Here is a 20496-nt window from a genome sequence, read left to right on the forward strand (position 1 = left end):
ACGAATGAAGTTGCAACATTACCTTGACCCCAAAGAACCTTTTGCTGCACGCTGGACAACTGCTTGCCAGCAAGCTTTTGAAGAGGTTATCCAGAAGCTGAGTACGGCACCAGTTCTTGCATTTGCAGACCCAGGTAAACCTTACATCTTACACACTGATGCTAGCTCTACTGGCCTTGGTGCAGTTTTGTACCAAGAACACGATGGGCGAAACAAGGTGATTGCATATGCCAGCAGAGGTCTGTCCCGCAGTGAAAGTCGCTACCCTGCCCATAAACTTGAGTTTCTGGCTCTCAAATGGGCAGTTACAGAAAAATTCTATGACTACCTGTATGGATCTGATTTCACTGTGGTTACAGATAGCAACCCACTGACATATCTGCTAACTTCTGCTAAATTGGATGCTACAAGCTACAGGTGGCTTTCTGCTCTTTCAACTTTTACATTTAAGATCATTTATCGGGCTGGCCGGTTAAATGCAGATGCTGATGGTCTTTCTCGGCGACCTCATGCTGAACAGGTGACTGATCCTTTATCTCTGAAGGAGAAAGAGAGAATATTGAAGTTCACTGAACAACATCTGGAGCATCCATCCTGTATTTCCATTGACCAGCATTCAGTCCAAGCAATATGTGATAGACAACTGGTGTACAGCTCACCCAACCCGGACCAGGTTGCTGCTCTTGTGCAAACTCTCTCCATTAACACTGACAGTTTACCAGACAGTTTTATTAATGATCTGCAGTTCTCTTCACCTGTTGTGCCATCTTTTTCTGAAGGTGAAATTGCTGACATACAAAGAACCGATCCAGTCATTCAGTATATCATCGCTCAGTTGGAACGAGGGGAAAACCCACCGCCATCTCTGAGGGAGCAGCTCCCCGATCTGCCATTACTCCTGCGAGAGCTTACACGTCTGGAGCTCCATAATAATGTTCTCGTCAGGAGAAGGAACATTGGAGGTGAGCTTACTTACCAACTTGTACTTCCAGAGGAATGGCGGGCTGAGGTCCTCAACCAGCTTCATGACCAGATGGGCCATTTAGGTACAGAGAGGACTCTGGACCTTGTCAGATCACGGTTCTTCTGGCCACGAATGGCAGTTGATGTCTGTAACAAACTTAAGAACTGTGAGAGATGCATTCGAAGAAAAGCACAACCTGAGAAAGCTGCACCCCTTGTTAACATTAAAACTTCAAGGCCACTCGAACTTGTTTGTATGGACTTTCTGTCAATAGAACCAGACCGAAGTAACACCAAAAATGTTTTAGTGATAACTGATCATTTCACAAAATATGCTGTTGCAGTACCAACACCAAACCAAAGAGCTAAAACTGTAGCAAAAGTGCTATGGGAGAACTTCCTTGTTCATTATGGACTGCCAGAGCGTCTCCATAGCGACCAAGGGACTGATTTTGAATCTCACACTATCAAAGAGCTCTGTCAAATCACAGGAATCCAAAAGATTAGGACCACACCTTATCATCCCCGTGGCAATCCTGTGGAACGATTCAACCGAACGCTCTTAAACATGTTGGGTACGCTGCAAGAAGAAGACAAAACTCACTGGAAAGACTTTGTAAAGCCGTTAGTACACGCTTACAACTGTACTCGAAATGATGTCACTGGATACTCCCCGTATGAACTGATGTTTGGTCGACAACCCCGACTTCCTGTTGACTTGGCTTTTGGACTGCCTGTGTCTGAGAAACAATCTACATCTCATTCACAGTATGTTGAAAAACTCAAGTCACACCTCAAAGAAAGTTACAAGATTGCAACTGAAAACTCTGAGAAAGTTATGTGGAAGAACAAACTCAGATTCGACAAGCAAGTCACAGCTGCAGAACTCTCAGTTGGAGATAGAGTTCTGGTTAGAAATGTCAAACTACGAGGCAAGCACAAGCTCGCAGACCGGTGGGAGTCGGATGTGTATATTATTCAGAAGAAAGCCGGCACTCTTCCAGTATACACAGTTAAACCAGAAGGCAAAGATCGTCCCGTCAGAACTCTCCACCGTGACCTGCTGTTGCCTTGTGGCTACCTGTCTCCAGCCTCCAAACCAGAACAAATAAAGCCAACGACTGTGATTGTACCCGTGACTCCAGAAAATGTAGATCTTCCAGATCCTGAAAATGAAGAAGTATTCTTACCTGATTTATCCGATTACTCCAGCTCTTATCCCACCAGAATTACAACTGAGGTTGACTTACCTGCTCCCGCATCTACAGTCGCTCCTATGCCTGTGGATCCGCCTGGCCAGCGCTCACAGGGTTCCATGGAAGGAACTGTTGGTGAGGAACAGGAAGTGGAGTCTGGACCTGTACCTACTGCTGAACTGGACATGGAGCAAACAGCTGAAGATGAAGCAGATTCTGTTGACTCAGAGCCTCTCAAGGAAAACTCATTCTCTCAATCAGGACCTGTCTCTCCTCACTCAGAATCTGCATCCTCTCCAGAACAAACCAGCCTGTTAAGTGATTCTACTGCTTCAAAACTCTCCAGTCCAGATCCGGAACCACCTGTCCGATGCTCGACTCGAACACGTCAGCCACCATCTCGTCTGCAGTATTCGAAACTTGGGCATCCACTTCTGCAAAGCATCCAGTACCTGTTTCAAGGACTCAGCACAGCCTTTACATCTGCTCTGGAACTGGATGAGACCTCTGTGACCTCTGCATCATGTGACAGTGTGGTGTGTCACCAGCCGCTTGCATGTGCGAGGACGCACATGAGTTTAGGGGGGGAACCTGTAACCCGTAATTAGTCAATTAGTCAGACTTTTATTTTTACGGGCCCACTTCCTGTTTTGCCCCAAACTCTTCAACTTATTTAAAGCCCCGCCTCAGCGCAGTTTAAAACACCACCTGTTCCACTGTGATTGTGACTGGCTGTTGGCGTCTTGCTGATCATCTCTCCTTGGAAAATTCACCCAAATCTCTGAAAGTGATTTGAACTATTGGTGAGTTTGCTTGGTTGATAGTATTGTTCAGCATGAAAGTTTTGCTCGATTGCTCATTGGAGCATTTTTTTATTAGAACTGTGGCAGTTGTTACCTGGGCTGTCACCGGGATTCACAGCTGATCGCAGTCTAGCACTCTCTGCTGAAAGGTAATTGATAGTTTTGTGCAAGATTTCATTACTTTTGTAATGAAATTGATTGAAAATAGGATGTAGCTACATTTAAATTGATATTGCGCAGTATATTTTCTTTTTCCTCACACTGCTTGAGTATTTTGAGTTAATTTATTTTCTCTTGATTGATATTTTGAAAGTGAACTTTGATTTCAACTTTAACCTTAAATGGATTAGTTTGAAATATGATTATTCTCTTTGTTTATCTAAATTATGGTTAAGTTAACCTGACTGAAATGTTTAGTTTAATTATTGAATTTGATATTTATTGTATTTGTGTGTTTGCACATACTTATTGTTGATAAACCGCCTAATGGGTTTTTTTTGGCCTTTTAGGTCGGGTTTTTTTTTGATGGATCAGATTCTCAGATCCACTTCTGAGCAAAGGATGGCGAGCTAAGGACAAGAACTTTGATCTTTTGAATTTATTTATTTTGAATTAATTTGACCCTCATTGTGTATTTGTAATTGTTTGTTGTTGTTTTTTTCCCCCCTATCATCAATACAAAAAAACACCAAAACTAAAACAGTGATTGTCTTCATTCACACCTCAGGCTCCTTCAAGAACCATCTTCTGATGCTGCTTTTGTAGCCGCAGTTAGCTGCGTAGCCCATAACTGTTACACAACACACTGCTGAAGAAGACACTTTCAGTCATTTTTATTTGTACGCAATAGAAATGTTAGCAGCAGATGCCATAGAGGCTGTTTGGACAATTAGCATGTTAAGAAATACTTGTGTTGAGAAATTGGCAGTAATTTTGGGATACTTTTAGGGTAAATTTTGTTTCCTGACAACGATAACAGATTGTGCATGTCTTTAATGTATTGCATAAGGTGGAGATAGGGGAGGACTGAACAAGTGTCAGACTTGAGCGACCTGACAGAGCACCTGGGAGCTCCATCTGTCGATGAACATGTAGGGTTCTCAGCTAACAGCTGCTTGGAAATCATATTGTTTGTGCTAAAATATACATCCATGTGTGTCAAAAAGGTGCTGTTTGGTATTTTTTTCATGTTAATTCAAGTATGTTTTCCCTTGTATGGTGAAAGGTGGTAACATAATGATCCAATTTAGAATTTGTTTTCTGTTTTGTGCAGACTCGTTACGTAGTAATACTTGGAGATGAGGGGGAAAAAAATATAGCTAAATAAATGTTGAGTCAATAAGAATACTGCTAATATAGAGAGTTTTCATTGAGTTTACCTTAACTAAAAAGAAAGAAAAACATCAAGGAATTCCCTCAAAACTTTTATACCAGGGTTTAGGGATTTATTTCAGTAATTAATTTTTAAAAAGCTGCATAAATAGTGATATATTGGAAGTCCTTTATTTTTTAATTAAAGCTTAGAGATAATACAAACTCACAATTTAATTTCTCTGAAAAAGCCTCATGGTTGTAATCATCCTTGTTGCTGGTGTGCCTTTTATTCCTCCACAATGTGGCATTTTTCCTTCCTCTTCAACTTTCCATTTGCACATTTGGACACAGAACATGTAAACAATCGGCTTCTTTAGCAATTACCGTTTGTAGCTCACCCTCCTGGTGGGGGATGCTAATAACAGTATAATAGTCAATTTTAAGGTAAGAATTATTCTCTGAGATGGTGTAAGAAGAGTTTTTATATCAAAATAATTTTCATTGATTTGATTCCTTGGTTTTGATGTAATTTTCCAAGAAACTGTATCTTGCAGTTTTGATGATTTGCTGACTATTACATCATAATAATCAAAACTAACTAAAAAAAATGTTTGAAATGTACAAAATACATAATATTTTAAATAAATTGTTGTTATTAAGAAGCAAATTGTGAACATTGCGTTTTATTTACAATAGTTTGATAGACTACTCTTGATATGGGTCTATTTTTCCAAAGAACCCACAAGCAGGAAGCTATTCCTACTTACTACGGTATTTATTCATTTATCTCCTGTTATATTGTTAATCTCATCAACATTATCATGTTTTCCTAATCTCCTGCAGCCTAGTTAGCATGTACATGTTTGCATTTGATTAGTTTGTGTCTGTCAGAGTGCACAGATCTGTGGAGACAGCGACCCTGTGATTCTCAAAAACACATATGGCCAAACAGACCTCACATGCTGTTACTCCTGTCTTGGAGAGCATGTCATTAAGAAGGCAGTGCGCCGCGCCGTCTTCGCTCCCCATTACACGAGCCCCCCTGTTGTCTTGTTCGGCATTTCTCATTGCACACACACAAATGACACAGTAGCTCTGTGGGTGAGAGAAAGGAAGCCGTGGCTGACTGCTTTCGGCAGAGCTGTTTGGGAGCTGAGATATGATAGGAGGCGAGCAGCGGGCAGCCGGCACAGCCGTGATGAGGAGGTGGGATTGTTTGAGATTTTCCGGACTGGTGGCAAAAGCGGGCCTCGGTTGTGAGGGAAGCAGTATGTTCAGAGTCCCACAGGAACGTGTTGAGGGGAGAGTTTTGTCGCCTGTGCATTGAAAACCCTCTTTATTAGCAGAGACCTTTGATTATTCAAACATGGTTGCCAATTTATGTTCCCTTTATGGCCTTCAGCTGTTACTCTGCAGTGCTGTATTTTTTTTAGTATGTGTTGTAAAGGTGATGGTTTTTATGTGCTTGTAAGAGCCATAGGCAGCAAAGGGGAGCAAAGCAGACAGGTGGATATCACCATGAGAGCAAGGACGGTACGGTGCACCCACTTTACCGCTAAGAAAGGCAAGAGTTTTTGTTTTGCTATACTTTATTCAGCTGGGAAAGGACGCAATCAGCGAGCTGTTGCTGTTGCTATACATGAGAGCTTAGAGCTTGTCGCATTAATTGCCTCCCAGGTGTCAAGCTTCACATGTCACCTTATGGTGCCAAGTGTCAGGTTGTGACAAAAGTCACAGGGAAAAATAAAAGGCGATATTAAAAAAAAAAGGGATGATTTTTGGGAAGCTGTGCCTTTGCCTTGCGCCCACCCCCCAGCATGCTGATCTCTGCATCAGGAAGTGATTGACCCCGCCAAGAGATGCCACTGACCCTATGTGGAGGAGAATGGGGGAGGTGTGAGTTATTGCGAAAATATCCCCCACATCACCGCAGGAACAGAAGCAACACAGAGTCCAGAGCATACGACCGTAAATTAAAATGCGACGTGTTTACGGGATGAAGTAGCTGAAAAATGTTGCAAGTAGACATGAGTGATGGGCATATATGCTCACACATACATGCAGACCAAGGAACACAGCAGAGAGGCCAGAGACAAATTTGAAGACGGACAAAAAGGAAGACTACAGCAGGGTCAGGTTATAAAACAATATTACAAGCTTTGAACACCTCCTGGAGCTCTGAAAATGGAAAGAGTACGGCAGAACCGCAAACCCATTAAGGCATAGCTTTCACCTACGGTGAACCTGCAAAGGGAGCAGCTAAGAGGCCGAGACCCACAGCGTGGTGGAAGAATCTGGTGAAACATCAGCTATTAGTTGAACACACCTCACATCTCCCCTTCGTGGAAGGATTGTTCATTTGTTGAATTCATCTGCAGTCTTCCACATTCCATACTGTGGGCACAGCAGACATGTTAGATGAGATACAAACTACATGCATGGTATGAAACAAACACCCTTAACACATGGTCCCTCTTGCTGAAATATGGTGGTGGCAGCATCTTGCTGTGGTTGTTCTGTCCTTTATCAGGACAGGGAGACTGGTCAGCGTTGATGGGAATATGGAAGATAGTCCTGCAAGAGAGCCTGTTAGTGACAACAAAGAACTTAAATCTTTAGCACAGAATACAAATACACACCACAGTACATACTAAACATCCAGAAAACCATCCCTGTCACTATTATGCACCACTTAGTGTTGTTAGTCTAAAAACTCCTAATAAAAGCACAGCTAGCTTAATGTGACAAAACGCAGATACATTTAAAGGGTATAAAGATGTTTCCAAGCTGATGTAGAAATGGTTAAAATGAATTTTTTTTTACTTTTGAAGTTTAGAAAAAGTCTACAACAAAGCAAAATTGTAATTTTCAAAAAGTATTCATTTCCACTGAAAGCCTTTTTTTTTCTCTGCTGAAAATATAATATTTGTGGAAATAAGAGTGAAATTGGTATCTCAGTTTTGAAGCTTTGTATATAAAGTCATCGTAATATGTGCATAGAGCATCTTATTTTGTCATCAGATTTATATGAAACTGTTTTAAAATTTCAAAAAGGTAATCATTGTTGACTGCAGAAGCAAATATCCAGATGGACAGTTCACCTGAAAAAAAATAAGACTGCGTAGATTTAAATATGTGCAAAAATATTCCTGTCACAACCACGGCAAACTGGCTATGCTTTGATTGAAGGGAGAATAGCAACAGCATGTTGTTCTATCTGCCCGGCTAATTGTAGTTGAATGTTAATGAAAATCTAAATTACCTTCACAGCCTTTGGCCTCGTGTTGCCGCAATACCTTTTTAAAGAACACCTCGAAATAATGAGGCTTGATTGGTTATATATTTAGTTTTTTTTACAGAGTAACTTACTCAGTATGAGCTCAGTTTCGCTTATCCCCAATAATACCCCAGTCAGTGTGGATTCTTATCTTGTTGATTCATCAAATGAGTCCTTAACTCGTCCTGGGATTATTTTTTGGAGGAAACGGGAACACATCAGTTTACCCATGAGAAGTGGGTTCTTTTTTTTGTTGTTGTTTTTCTCCTAAATTATCTTTGTAATAGACTTGGAATTATAACTTTCCCTAGCTGTGCTAGCAGCGTAATCCTTTCCGCCCTTAAACTTGGCAAAGGTGTCTGCATTACCATATGTCTGCAGGTCTTGGCACAATCTCACAAACAAGTGCATGCCAACATTTCTCAACTGTGCAAGCCGAAAATCTAAGACAAGTTTTTTCTCTCTCTCTTCTGAGGACTTAAACATAATGAAATTATAGTGACAGGTGACACAAAGGGAAGACAGATGAAGGTTGTAAAACAGTCAAAGAGTGATGATCATGCCTTTTTCTCATCCCTGGAGCTCAGAAATTGTGACAGATTTTCCCCTGACCGTCAGGTGGGAAACAGATCGTCCTGGAGTTTTTCACTGAGTGTGGTCACACTGTTGTTGGAGCTTGACTTTGTTCAATTAAAATCCATCAGGCAGCTGCTGACCTGGATGGAGGTCAGGGGAAGCCGTCAGGCAGTCTTTTCTAATTGTCCTCGTAAAGCTTTAAAAAGTCACATAACCAGAGCAAATAAATAGCTTGTGTCTTAGACTTTGTTTGTTTTTTTTATCTTGGAGAAACTTTCTGGACTACAAATATTTTGTCCTTCAGCCGTGGTAAAACTCAAAGCCATTTGTCTAAAGTTTTTCAGAGTTAGATTTGTATTGTACTGGCCTCTCTGGTATGTCTTACTCAGAAAACCCAGTTTGGACATCTCAAATTAGGCCATCAGAATTCAGGCTATCTAGGAAACTACAGCCTTGTGTGGAAGTGGGGCAGCACAGTCTGCTTTCTGCCAGCTAGGCGAGCAAGCCCTGAAAGTTGCAAAACCTCAGCCGTGCCAGTGCAGGTGGTTTACTTTTTTTTTTTTTACTCCTTTTAATACTTTTGCTTTTGTTATTAACGGACATGGAGCAAAACGTGGTTCGTCTTTGAAGCCGGCTGGCAAAAACATATTTTTGTAAGGTTGCCTGCAGGATGAATATTTTATTAACACATCCTATTTGCAGTAAAAAGTAACATTAAATCTCTAAACTACACTTATGAAATGAGAACATTGTGACTTAAACTACGCTAGTCCGCAGTACTTTGAAATGTGTCTTTGAAGGACAATTTACCCTGTGTTTAAAGAAAATTATGCATTCCCAAGAGACGCAGTAATTTATCTGACTGTGAAGTTATTTAAAGAAAAAAAAGGATGAGCTTATTGCACATTAAATGTGATCTAAAATGAAAAGTAATGTAAGGTTCCCCTGTAATCAAGACAATATTTTCCTCTGTTTCATTTGCAGGATGGCTCCAAACAGAAGCAGGTCAGGAAGAAAACCGTGTCCTTCAGCTCTATGCCGAGTGACCGTAAAATCAACAGCACTGCTGCTTGCATGGCCTTTATGTTGGAGGGTTGTGAAATGAAGAAGGTGCGATCCAACTCACGCATGTACAACCGCTACTTCCTGCTCGACCCAGATATGCACTGGCTCAGATGGGAGCCATCCAAGAAGGATTCAGAAAAGGCAAAACTGGAAATCAAGAGCATCAAGGAAGTCCGTTTGGGGAAGAAAACTCCGGTTCTGCGCAGCAACGGTCTCTCGGATCAGTTCCCTGATGAGTGCGCCTTCTCAATCATCTATGGAGATAACTATGAAAGTTTAGATTTGGTAGCCGGTACCGCAGATATCGTCAGCACGTGGGTCATGGGTCTAAGATATTTGGTGTCTTACGGTCGCCACCCGGTGGACATGGCAGAACCCAGTCAACCGAGCTTACGAACGTCCTGGATTGGTTCAGTGTTTGAGCTCGCAGATATGGAAAAAGGAGGACACATAGACCTATTCAGAGCAACCCAGATAATCAAGGGGCTTAATCCTGGAATGAAAGAGTCCAGGATAGAGCTGAAATTCAAAGAATTGCAGAAAGCTAAAGATCAATATGGGGAGGCAATTAATTTGGACACTTTTGTGGAGGCTTATTGTGAGCTCTGCACACGACCTGAGATTTTCTTTCTGCTGGTTCAGTTCTCCAGTAACAAAGAGTATCTGGACAGTAAAGATCTGATGTTATTTGTAGAGGTGGAGCAGGGAGTGGAGGGAGTTACGGAGGAAATGTGCAGGGATATTGTTCAGAAATTTGAGCCGTCTGCCAAGGGCAGAGACAGGGGCTACCTCTCCATCGATGGTTTCACACACTACCTCCTGTCCTCGGAATGCCACATTTTCGACCCTCAGCACAAAAAAGTGTGCCAGGATATGACTCAGCCTCTCTCTCATTACTACATCAACTCTTCCCATAATGCCTCCCTGCTTGATGATCATTTCTGGGGTTCATCAGACATCAGCAGCTACATCCGAGCTCTGAGGATGGGGTGTCGAAGTATCGAGGTCATAGTCTGGGACGGCCCTGATAATGAGCCGGTCGTATATGTTGGGAGTTCTGTGGCCTCTCAGCTTGCTTTCTCTAAAGTTCTGGACATCATAAACCAGTATGCTTTTGAAGGTTCTGAGTATCCTCTCATTCTGTGCTTGGTGACCCATTGCTGTATCCCCCAGCAGAGGCTCATGGTTCAACACCTGAAGAAAATTCTTGGGGATAAGCTGTATGCTGAACCACCCAACAAAGAAGAAAACTACCTACCCTCACCTGAAAAACTTAAAGGCAAAATACTCCTCAAGAGTAAAAAGTTGCCACCAAGCTGCACTGATTCCGAGGGGGATGTGACAGATGAAGAGGAAGGCCTGGAAATGTCACGCCGCGTTGGAGCCGACGAAAAGGACCAACTGAATGGTTTGGGCTGCAAAAGACTCAGGCTTTGCAGGGAGCTTTCTGACCTCGTATGTCTTTGCAAGTCAGTACAGTTCAGGGATTTTGAACTTTCTAAGAGGGAGCAAAAATACTGGGAGATATGCTCCTTCAACGAGGTTGATGCAAACAGATTTGCCAACGAATTTCCAGAGGAGTTTGTCTGTTATAACAAGCGCTTCATCTCCAGGGTTTATCCCACATCGATGAGGATTGATGCCAGCAATATGAATCCCCAAGATTTCTGGAAATGCGGCTGCCAGATCGTGGCCATGAACTACCAGACACCAGGCTTGATGATGGATCTTAACCTTGGTTGGTTCAGGCAAAATGGAAACTGCGGTTATGTCTTGCGGCCTGCCATTATGAGGGAGGAGGTGTCCTACTTTAGTGCCAATGCTCGGGACTCTCTACCAGGTGTGTCTGCACAGCTTCTCCACATCAAAGTCATCAGTGGGCAGAATTTACCAAAACCTCGGGGCTCTGCTGCTAAGGGTGATGTGGTTGAGCCTTACATATATGTAGAGATCCATGGTATACCAGCTGACTGTGCTGAACAAAGAACCAAGACAGTTTCCCAAAATGGAGATAACCCCATTTTTGACGAGAGTTTTGAGTTCCAGATTAACTTACCAGAACTCGCAGTTCTTCGCTTTGTGGTTCTGGATGACGACTACATTGGAGACGAGTTCATCGGTCAGTACACCATCCCGTTTGAGTGCCTACAGCCAGGCTATAGACACGTCCCTCTGCAATCTCTCACAGGAGAGTTCCTGCCCAACACCACTCTGTTCGTTCATGTGGCCATCACCAACAGGCGCGGTGGAGGAAAGGCACATAAAAGGGGTCTATCAGTAAAGAAAGGTAGAAAGGCTCGGGAGTATACCACCACCAAGACCACGGGGATCAAAGTAGTGGATGAACTCTTCAGAGCTTCTACCCAACCCCTCAGGGAGGCAACAGACCTCAGAGAAAACGTGCAGGTAAGAAACGGCATCATATAAATATGTACAAATGTCTTCAGTAATAAGTTTTTACTGTTCTGCTCTAAACAAAGAAACTAATGTAAAAGATAGAAAATTATCTGTATACCACTTTCCTGCCTAACTTTTAAGCCTCTCTCCTTAACCCTTAACCTATCTCAAGAACTTTTGTCATGAACTAGACGTCTTCTGAAGAAAAAATATATATAACTGCCTACATATAACATCGGAGTAGCCATGTATTTGGTTGGGATGGAAATAAAATTAATGAAAATTAGAATAGCATGAATAAATCGAGAGAATAACTTGCGTATAAAAATGTGTGAACCTTGAATTTGTATGGGGAGTTTTTTTTTGTTAGACTTCTATTTTGTGTAAAACTGAATTCAAATTTGCAACTTACAGAAACTTGTTATGATCACATAAGCATTCCAAAACTTTAATGTCTGCACAGCTATATTGAAAAGATCATTATTTAACCTTTCTGATTCCTTGAGCAAACAGTGAACACTGAGCAAGTGTTCACACAAGAAAGAGGAAGCGGATATGAAGTGTAGCTTGTTGCTATAGGGACAGTTGAAACCAGATATTTACATAAAGTATCTTAAGAGACAAACATTTTGCTTCTCATTGTCTGATCTATTTGCTACATGGGAGAATAACAGTTTAGAGATGCTTTTTTATTATTTTTATTAGTTAAAATTTATTGAGATGCATCTTGAACAAATGTATTATGTCAGTCAATGCCCCCATGAAACTGTATGTAACAAATTGTGGAGAAAACAAACTGGCTTAAGTGGTTTAGAGTATTTTGTTGTGAAACTGAACACATTTTTTAAAAAATCCTTTAAATTGTTAGACCGCTTTAAAAAAAAATCATGTGTAGGATAGGCAATATTTTTTTTTTGCAAATCTCACTAATTAAAGATCATTACTTCTGTGCAACAGCAATCAACTAAGCAATTCTAAATTTGGATTTAATCATAGCCCTGCCCTGTGTGACAGATAAGAATGTAATCTTTACCATCAATCATCGTTGATAACAAATGTCCTCAGAATCCAATATATGGGCCTGTATGAAAAATGTCGCTGCGTGATTGAGCAGGAGTCTGTGTTAACCTGATCAAATAAAGCTGCCGGCTGCACTAAACGCTCACCGGCTCGATTTTTTATTTATTTATTTTCCTTCTTCCAGGTTTTAAAATGTAAATTTGTCTTTTTGGATTGAAGGTAAAAGTTCAGGAAATAAATTAACGTGCCGAAGTTGAGAGAGAGAGAGAAAGAGGTTGGAAATGAGGATAAGTGCTTGTCTTTCTACAATAAGGACTTGTCCCTTTTAAATGCAAAAATGAAGGGCAGATGTGAAGGCTTCATAGAGCCTACTTGGGAAACCAAAGGACCAACAACACACAAACCTGACTGGGTTTAAACCTCCTGACCTTTCTGACTACACAAGGGAAGTAGGTGTTAAAACAGTTTTTTTGAGTTCACGTCCTGAAAGCTGCAGACATATTTGTTCCTCAGTAACCTGCAGAAAGACTTACCTTTTTCCTCAGCTATGTTTCCATTGTGTATTCTTTGAAAAACAAAAGAAAACATGATTCATTTGCTTATTAAAAAGCGTGGGGGAGTCTGTAAACACTGACAAATGAAGACATGTGTTTGATTTATATGTTTCCTATGTGGATCAAGGCAGGAGATGAGTTGTTTCAGTAGGAGTTAAGGGTTTCCTGGGAAGCTCATGAAAAACTGAATGAAGCCTTTAAGAGCGACGCCAAGCTGGAGTTTCAGTTTTTGTTTGCTGAAACGTCTTTGTGCCAGCCATCATTGTCACATTAGTGCTGTAAGCCAGAAGGGAGAGAGAGATGAAGAGACAAAAACAGAAAAAAAAAAAAAAAGAGCGACAAGAGAGCTGGGCAACCAGAAACAAAAGCAGTGCTGTAACCGGACACGGAGCTCTCATTTGGGGAATGTTGGAGGAGGAATAAAGAGGGGGGGGGGAGGGGATGGGAGTAATTAAAAACACAAGCCTCTCATTGGGTTTTGTAGGATTGTGAATTGGAAACAGAATGGCTTTTATTACACAATGATTATCCAAAAAACATTTATGCATGTAGTCAAAGACATGCATGCAGGGAATTGTGCCTAAGCCCTGTAATAACTTCAGCTCACAGCACACTGAAGCATAAACACCGACCAGTAGACGGGCTCAAAGATCACACGCACAAAACCAAGTACTGAATTATTCCAGAGCCAGGGCCGGTGGTCCAAGAGGTGTTAACTGAGTTTGAGGCTCTGCACACAGATCCTCTGTCCCCCCCGGACACTCTCTTTGTCTTCAGGAAGCTCGTGCCTCACATCCTCAGAGGTTTTACAGCAATCTTGGGGGATCCAGCACAGAGACACACATGGATGGGAGTATTGACTAATTCTCTTGTGTCAGCCCTACAAACATCATTTCTTCTCCCGCGTGAATCCTACACTGCTGTAAAAATGTATGTGCCCCTCACAGGTTTTTTGTCACGTTTTTAATTTACCATAATATCCGGAAAGCGTATTTTAATTTCACGAACCCAGGCCTGATTGCTGTGAGACCAGCAATCAGTAAATCACTTAAATACAACCTATATGATAAAAGGCAGTACATCATGCCCTGAACTAAAAAAAAGTCAGCAAAAAATGAGAAACAAAGTCACTGCCAGAAGAGAGACCACACTGAGCGCAATTATCAGCAGATGGAAAAAACATGTGTGAACAGCAGAGCAGAGGGACAAAGAAACAGGCCTCAGCTCTCAGTTTGAGGAGTACAGCACTTATTACTCTAACTTACATGCAATCTGTGCAGTCAGCAATCAGTTTTTTTTTTTTTTGCTAAACTTCAGTCTCGCTCAGCATCCACCTGTGCTAGTGTGCAGACAGAGAGCTCACACTGTGTCACTTCTTGTTCTGCAGCAGACAGGTCCACATTCCCAGCTTTTTTGCTCTTTGGGACGTTTCTGGACTTGTCCGGGGTTGGATGCATTTTCCTCTGCACAAGCTGGCATAGGTTCCTCATATATGATCTGGAAATTTTGCTGATTTAGAAGCCACGGCATGACTTTACACACAGAATTCATGTTGGAAAACCCTCCAGTGTCGTTGAATTCTAAAAAAATATTCTACAAAGAGAAGTTGATACAAATTCTAACACAGCAATATATGCAAAAATGTTCCTGGCCCAGTTATTGCAAACTCTTAAATGCAAAAGTTGCTGTCAAGGGTGGCTCAACCAGTTATAAGGTTTACTTCTATCCACGTAATGAGAAGTTATTTTGGATAGCTGTTGTCACACTGCATGACGCCGATGCTTGGATCCAGAATTTCAAAAAGAAAAACAACAACAACCTGAAAGTGAGGAGGCGCTCGCCTGAGAACAAAAACAATCACGCTTCCTTGCACTCCTTTCCATTTTGTGAGGAGAAACTTCAATTATAAATAAATAGTTAATGGTTAACTGTTACTACAGTTGTTTTTGCTAATGTAAGAGAGGAAATTAAATGTGCAAGCAGAGATTTGGGGGAATTAATATATTTATTTTTCGTGGCATTGAAGACAAGTAAAGTTTCTAAACTCCAATATTGATATTTCTGCCTGCTTTTGTTTTATTTAATTTGCTGACACATCTTTCAAGCAAGCAACATTTAAGTATAACAGTAATATTGCTTGTCTTACATAGCTATAGCACATACCTTTTTGGTTTGCACTCCAGACAATGACTTGATAGTGTGCGAGGTTCAGGTAAATTTGGCTCGTGGGTTTGCTTTAGAATCATCAGAACTTCTAACAGGTTTGATTTGTGACTGTACAGTTTGCTGATTAGGAGCTGGACGTGTAGTGTCTCATTACACCCTGTATATTGTGCAATGCAACACGTGATTTGATTAGGCCAAGATCGAAAATTGGTGCATGACAGGAAAAAAAAAAAAAAAATATATATATATATATATATATATATATATATATATATATATATATATATACACACACACACACACACTGGCTGTGTTTGATATAAAAAACTGATGATCTAATATGGGACTAAATACTTTTTCAGAGAGCTATAGGTCTCCCTTCACGCCCCTCTCCCCTCCCTCTCAATACGTTTAAATGTCGGATAGCTTTCCCCCCCCTCTCTCTTTTCTGTGCTACCAAGGCACTAGCTGGTTGCCAGATTCCCACGCTGGCAGTGGCAGTAGAGACTTTGAAACAAGATGTGGGTTGAAAGTACGTTGGCAGAGGGATTTTGATGAGTAAAACAGAAAGAGAGCGAGGCCTGGGCCAGTTCAGATGAATTTAGTTTAGCTTTCTGCTACGTTTGCTGACTACATATAATAAAAGTCTCAAGATGTAACAGTTTAGATTGAAGTTGGTAATGGCTGTAAGTGACGAGCACAAATTGTGTAACTTCTGTATGCGCCCTATTTACATTAAGTAAATTCACACTGCATATATCAAAAGTTGTTGAGATTTTGGCTTTTTGACAAGCTCAGGTTTGGAGTGCGTCTCAAGGACTCTCAAGCATGTGGAAAGGAGGTGCTTGCTGTGAAAATGACAGCAGACCTGTGCCACTTAACTGAGCCACATCTGCCCCTGAGGAAAAATAAGATTCATGGTTGGAGCTAGATTTAGTCGCAAGACATGTTGAGGCAAAGTCTGCGTTCCTCTTATAGCAGTGATGTATAATTTTCCAGCTGGGTATGTGTCACCTTTTGCTTTTTTTATGTATCATATTTACAGCCAATTTACTCAATAAAGAACCAGCGAAAGCAAGACAGAAATAAGTGACTTGCTCGTTTTATTTAGCATCTTTATGTGTGTGCCCAGGTGTTTTTCTTAGTTTTTTTTTTTTTTTTTATGATTATGACCTTGCATGTAATTCCAGTCTCCTTTAGCGCTGGATGTTTTACTTGATTAAGCTTTCAACCATTTTTTTGGATCATTTTTAGCAATTGTTTTTGCTTCAAGCAATATAATTTTTTATTTTTCTGACAAACCTTTAAGTAAAATGTCAATATGATAAAATAGATTTGGAAATAACCGGGTCTCAGTTTAGCCAGTGTGCAACTCTAAAGCAAACTTTTTTTCTATTAAAGCTTTTGTGTAAAATATTATGGAGACGTTAGCTTATGGATAAATACGACAAATACCATTCTGTTTCTGACATAAGAAAAGAGTGTAGTTTGTCTCATTATGCCTCCTTGCTCAAAATTAAACAATGTATTCACTATCTTACATTTCATTAGACTCGCAAGAACAGCTTTCAAATTGCCTAAGTTATGCCTTAAGGTAATTATAACAATTCAAACCACACCATACATTTTTCTGGTTCAAAATGTAATTTCAGTCTGCAAACATCATTAAAAACAATCAGAAAAAAGAAAACTCTTCTGGTTAATCTACTTTTTGTTAATAAAACCAATTAAAAATATAACTAATAAATTACATTTAAGCTTATTTTTAAAATTCAAATTTTAATATTTGTTGTATTAAACACTGCATAGAAGGTAAGTAGTTTTTTACAGAAATCAACTTAAACAACACAGATGAAATTGCTGATGCTGTACGAACTAAATGCATGTTTCATTAAACTGCAATTACTGAATACGGAGGGTCTTTTTCTCTGTTTGCTAATAGCTAAATATTTGCTTTTACTTTTAAATTCATGCTCATTTTATTTTTTTATTTTTATTTTTTTAACTTTTTGCCAGAATGCCATGGTGTCCTTTAAGGAGCTTTGTGGCCTGACGCCCGCCGCCAACATGAAGCAGTGCATCCTGACCGTCTCTACGTGGCTGATGAACAGTGAGCGGTCGCTGAAGGTGACAGTGGACCTGAGCGAGACGTACCCCACCATGGAAGCGCAGGGTCCCGTGCCTGAGCTTCTGCGCAAAGTGCTAAACGCCTACGACATGGTAAGCTGTTACGGCAAACACGGTTGGCTAAAACATTTGCATCCAATTACTACTGCAGAGGAAAATAGTCAAAGCAAACAGAAGTAAAGGTGTTATTTAAAGCACAACATAATAGCTTTCTGTTTACTAAATTGCTCTGTTTATTACTTTATTAGAAATGCGGTGTTCTAGGCTAAGTTGGAATCTAGCTAGGAAAGATGCTGTGCACAAACAAGTTCATTTGAAAACTTTGAAGGTCACAATGTTTTTTACTTAAGCCAGAGTAAAATAAGTAAAAGCAGTTTTCATTGAGGACTTTAAACATTGCAATATTAGGGAGTGAATAAAGTTAGACACTGCAGTTTCCTTTGGATAAACCTTTAACTTCCTTATGCAGAAAAAAGTAATGTTTTTTTTGTTAACAAAAAAAAGAGCTTGGTGACTGCTGTGGTTTTGTGTGTATGTGAGTATCCATACAGATTCCTGTCTACCCATCTGTGGACTTGTTATTGATCATGTGTGTCTCATTCATCACTTTAAATCTGACAAACACCTTCCCTTTCACTTTAGTAGAAGTAACAAAAATGGTAGGTTTGGCCCTAACCGTATAAATCGCAGCTAGAATTTGTTATTTTAAGTACCAACTTTACTGATTCCTTGTGTGAACTAATGGAAAAACTGAAAGAAATCAGGCAAGACTTTTAAGGAGGGAATTGTGGACCTCTGCCAGTCTGGTTGATCCTCGGTTACAGTTTCCAGATGCTTTTTTATTATGCTTTTTTCAGCATCAGAAAAAAGACTGTTGTTTTTTTATTGCTGGCTTAATTGGGTGAGACTTTGTCATTATCCAAAGACCAACATGGACTAAGCAACGAAGAAGCCATTACTGCCAAAACAACAAATATAGATAGATTATGGTTTGAAAATAATCTATTATTATTAATAGATATATTAATAATATCTATTGGTAATAGATATTATTAATATATATTAATAATTTCTGTAATTGATTGAGACATAATCAGCATTATGTTGGTAAACTATTTTTGCTAAATGCCAGAATAATGATGGAGACATTTTTGAAAAGATTGTAAAAAAATATATATTAATAATATCTATTACCAATAGATTGAGACATAATCAGCATTATGTTGGTAAACTATTTTTGCTAAATGCCAGAATAATGATGGAGACATTTTTGAAAAGATTGTAAAAAAATATATATTAATAATATCTATTACCAATAGATTGAGACATAATCAGCATTATGTTGGTAAACTATTTTTGCTAAATGCCAGAATAATGATGGAGACATTTTTGAAAAGATTGTAAAAAATATATAAAAATATATATTAATAATATCTATTGGTAAAAAAATATATATTAATAATATCTATTGGTAATAGATATTATTAATATATATTTTTTTACAATCTTTTCAAAAATGTCTCCATCATTATTCTGGCATTTAGCAAAAATAGTTTACCAACATAATGTTGATTATGTCTCAATCAATTACAGAAATTGATTGAGACAATCTCAATCAACTCTGAATCTAACAAACCTCGATTCAGCACCAAATTTAATGCATTTTGTCATGCCGCAATAAAAACTGATCTTTCACATCTGAGCTCTTTCCCTCTGCTGAACCTCTGAGTCTGTGTACTGTGCACACGTAGGAGTCCACAGACTGCTCCACACACCAGACAGATTCACTTCTGCTTCTATTCTGATGTAAACACACGCAGCGGGTTTCACAGTGAGTGGTGCGCCATATGCCGCTCCGTGCGCATCACTCTCTTACCCCGGTGACGTACACACTGTCATACACTTTAAGATGACTGCAGACAGTCTGTCAGCTCGCGTCTTGAGCTCGTGTTATCACCTCCTATTTTTAAACATACACCGGTTTGATGTCGTAGAATGAGAAACAAACTCCTCTGTAAATATTACGTTTACATTTTTAATACTTGTGAGGGACCTTATCAAGGCGCATGAAGTCCAAACAATCAGAACACAAAAATAAATGCAAACTTCTAAATGAATCTTACTTTACGATGCAATTTGCAATCTGTTTAGTTACAGAGTTCAGCTGAATAAACTTGCTTCTTTATATTATAATTTTCAAGCATATGATTGAAATATTCACACAGCTGGATGAGTTTTCCAAAGCTTCCAGACATGACATATGCACCACATACAGTAATTGACCTGTCAAGTTGTCAAGATGCAGCTGCTTATTGTGTAAAAGTGCTTTTCCTCCTGCCTCGTCTCTCTGAAGACATTGATATTTTTCACAAGTTGACATATGAGCAGTGCAGAAAGGTTTTAAAAGACTCTAATATTAGTAATTACGTGCTGTTTTACACCGTTGCTTTTTTTTTTATCTCTATATATTTTCTTTTTTAGGTGGGAGCTGGGGAAATGAGTCGTTTATTAGGTTTTAGGCTTTATGCTTCACTTGTGATCTCCACATGTTTCCACGAGGGGATCGCTACTTCTTTTTAACAGTAGTTTTTTTTTTTTTTATCGTTAGCTTTTAAAGGCAAGCAGTACATAAATCATAAGCCAATGGACACACAGCAAATGAGCTACATAAGCTTTTGGTCACATTCATACATGTTTAAAGAATATTTTAATAATCCTTCTACTTCAGCTTGTAATTTTTTTCAAGGCATTCACAAAGAATGAATGCTTTTTCTAGACACAGCACGTTGTGTTACCATGTGAAACAAGACAACGCCTTCCAAAAGCAGAAATAACAGCATAAGGATCTAATAGAAGTATATATCTTTATTAATGTACAGTTTAGTCTTTTGATGCTAGGGTCATGGCAGCTAAGTGCTCGTTTCCTGCTGTCACACTCGCTTGCTCAAAAACAGAGGCCCCAGTCTATGGGCATGTGTGTGTATCCATGCAGCACATGTGTGTGAAGCCTATGACTTCACTGCCCATTGGCTTGCCAA

At 39.8% G+C, this 20496-nt stretch overlaps 1 protein-coding gene across 1 annotated transcript in view; it reads left to right on the forward strand.

The window, feature by feature from the left end:
* The window catches only part of LOC103469405 (inactive phospholipase C-like protein 2), a 77365-nt gene that overhangs the window by 40139 nt on the left and 16730 nt on the right, over nt 1-20496 (forward strand). Inside the window, exons 2-3 of the mRNA XM_081610173.1 lie at nt 9114-11600; nt 17348-17551. Of these exons, the coding sequence (XP_081466299.1) occupies nt 9114-11600; nt 17348-17551 (2691 nt within the window). The remainder of the gene's footprint in view (nt 1-9113; nt 11601-17347; nt 17552-20496) is intronic.

This window comes from Poecilia reticulata, chromosome 8 (assembly GCF_904066995.2).
Source record: "Poecilia reticulata chromosome 8, P_reticulata-male-v2, whole genome shotgun sequence".
Classification (NCBI taxonomy): domain Eukaryota; kingdom Metazoa; phylum Chordata; class Actinopteri; order Cyprinodontiformes; family Poeciliidae; genus Poecilia; species Poecilia reticulata.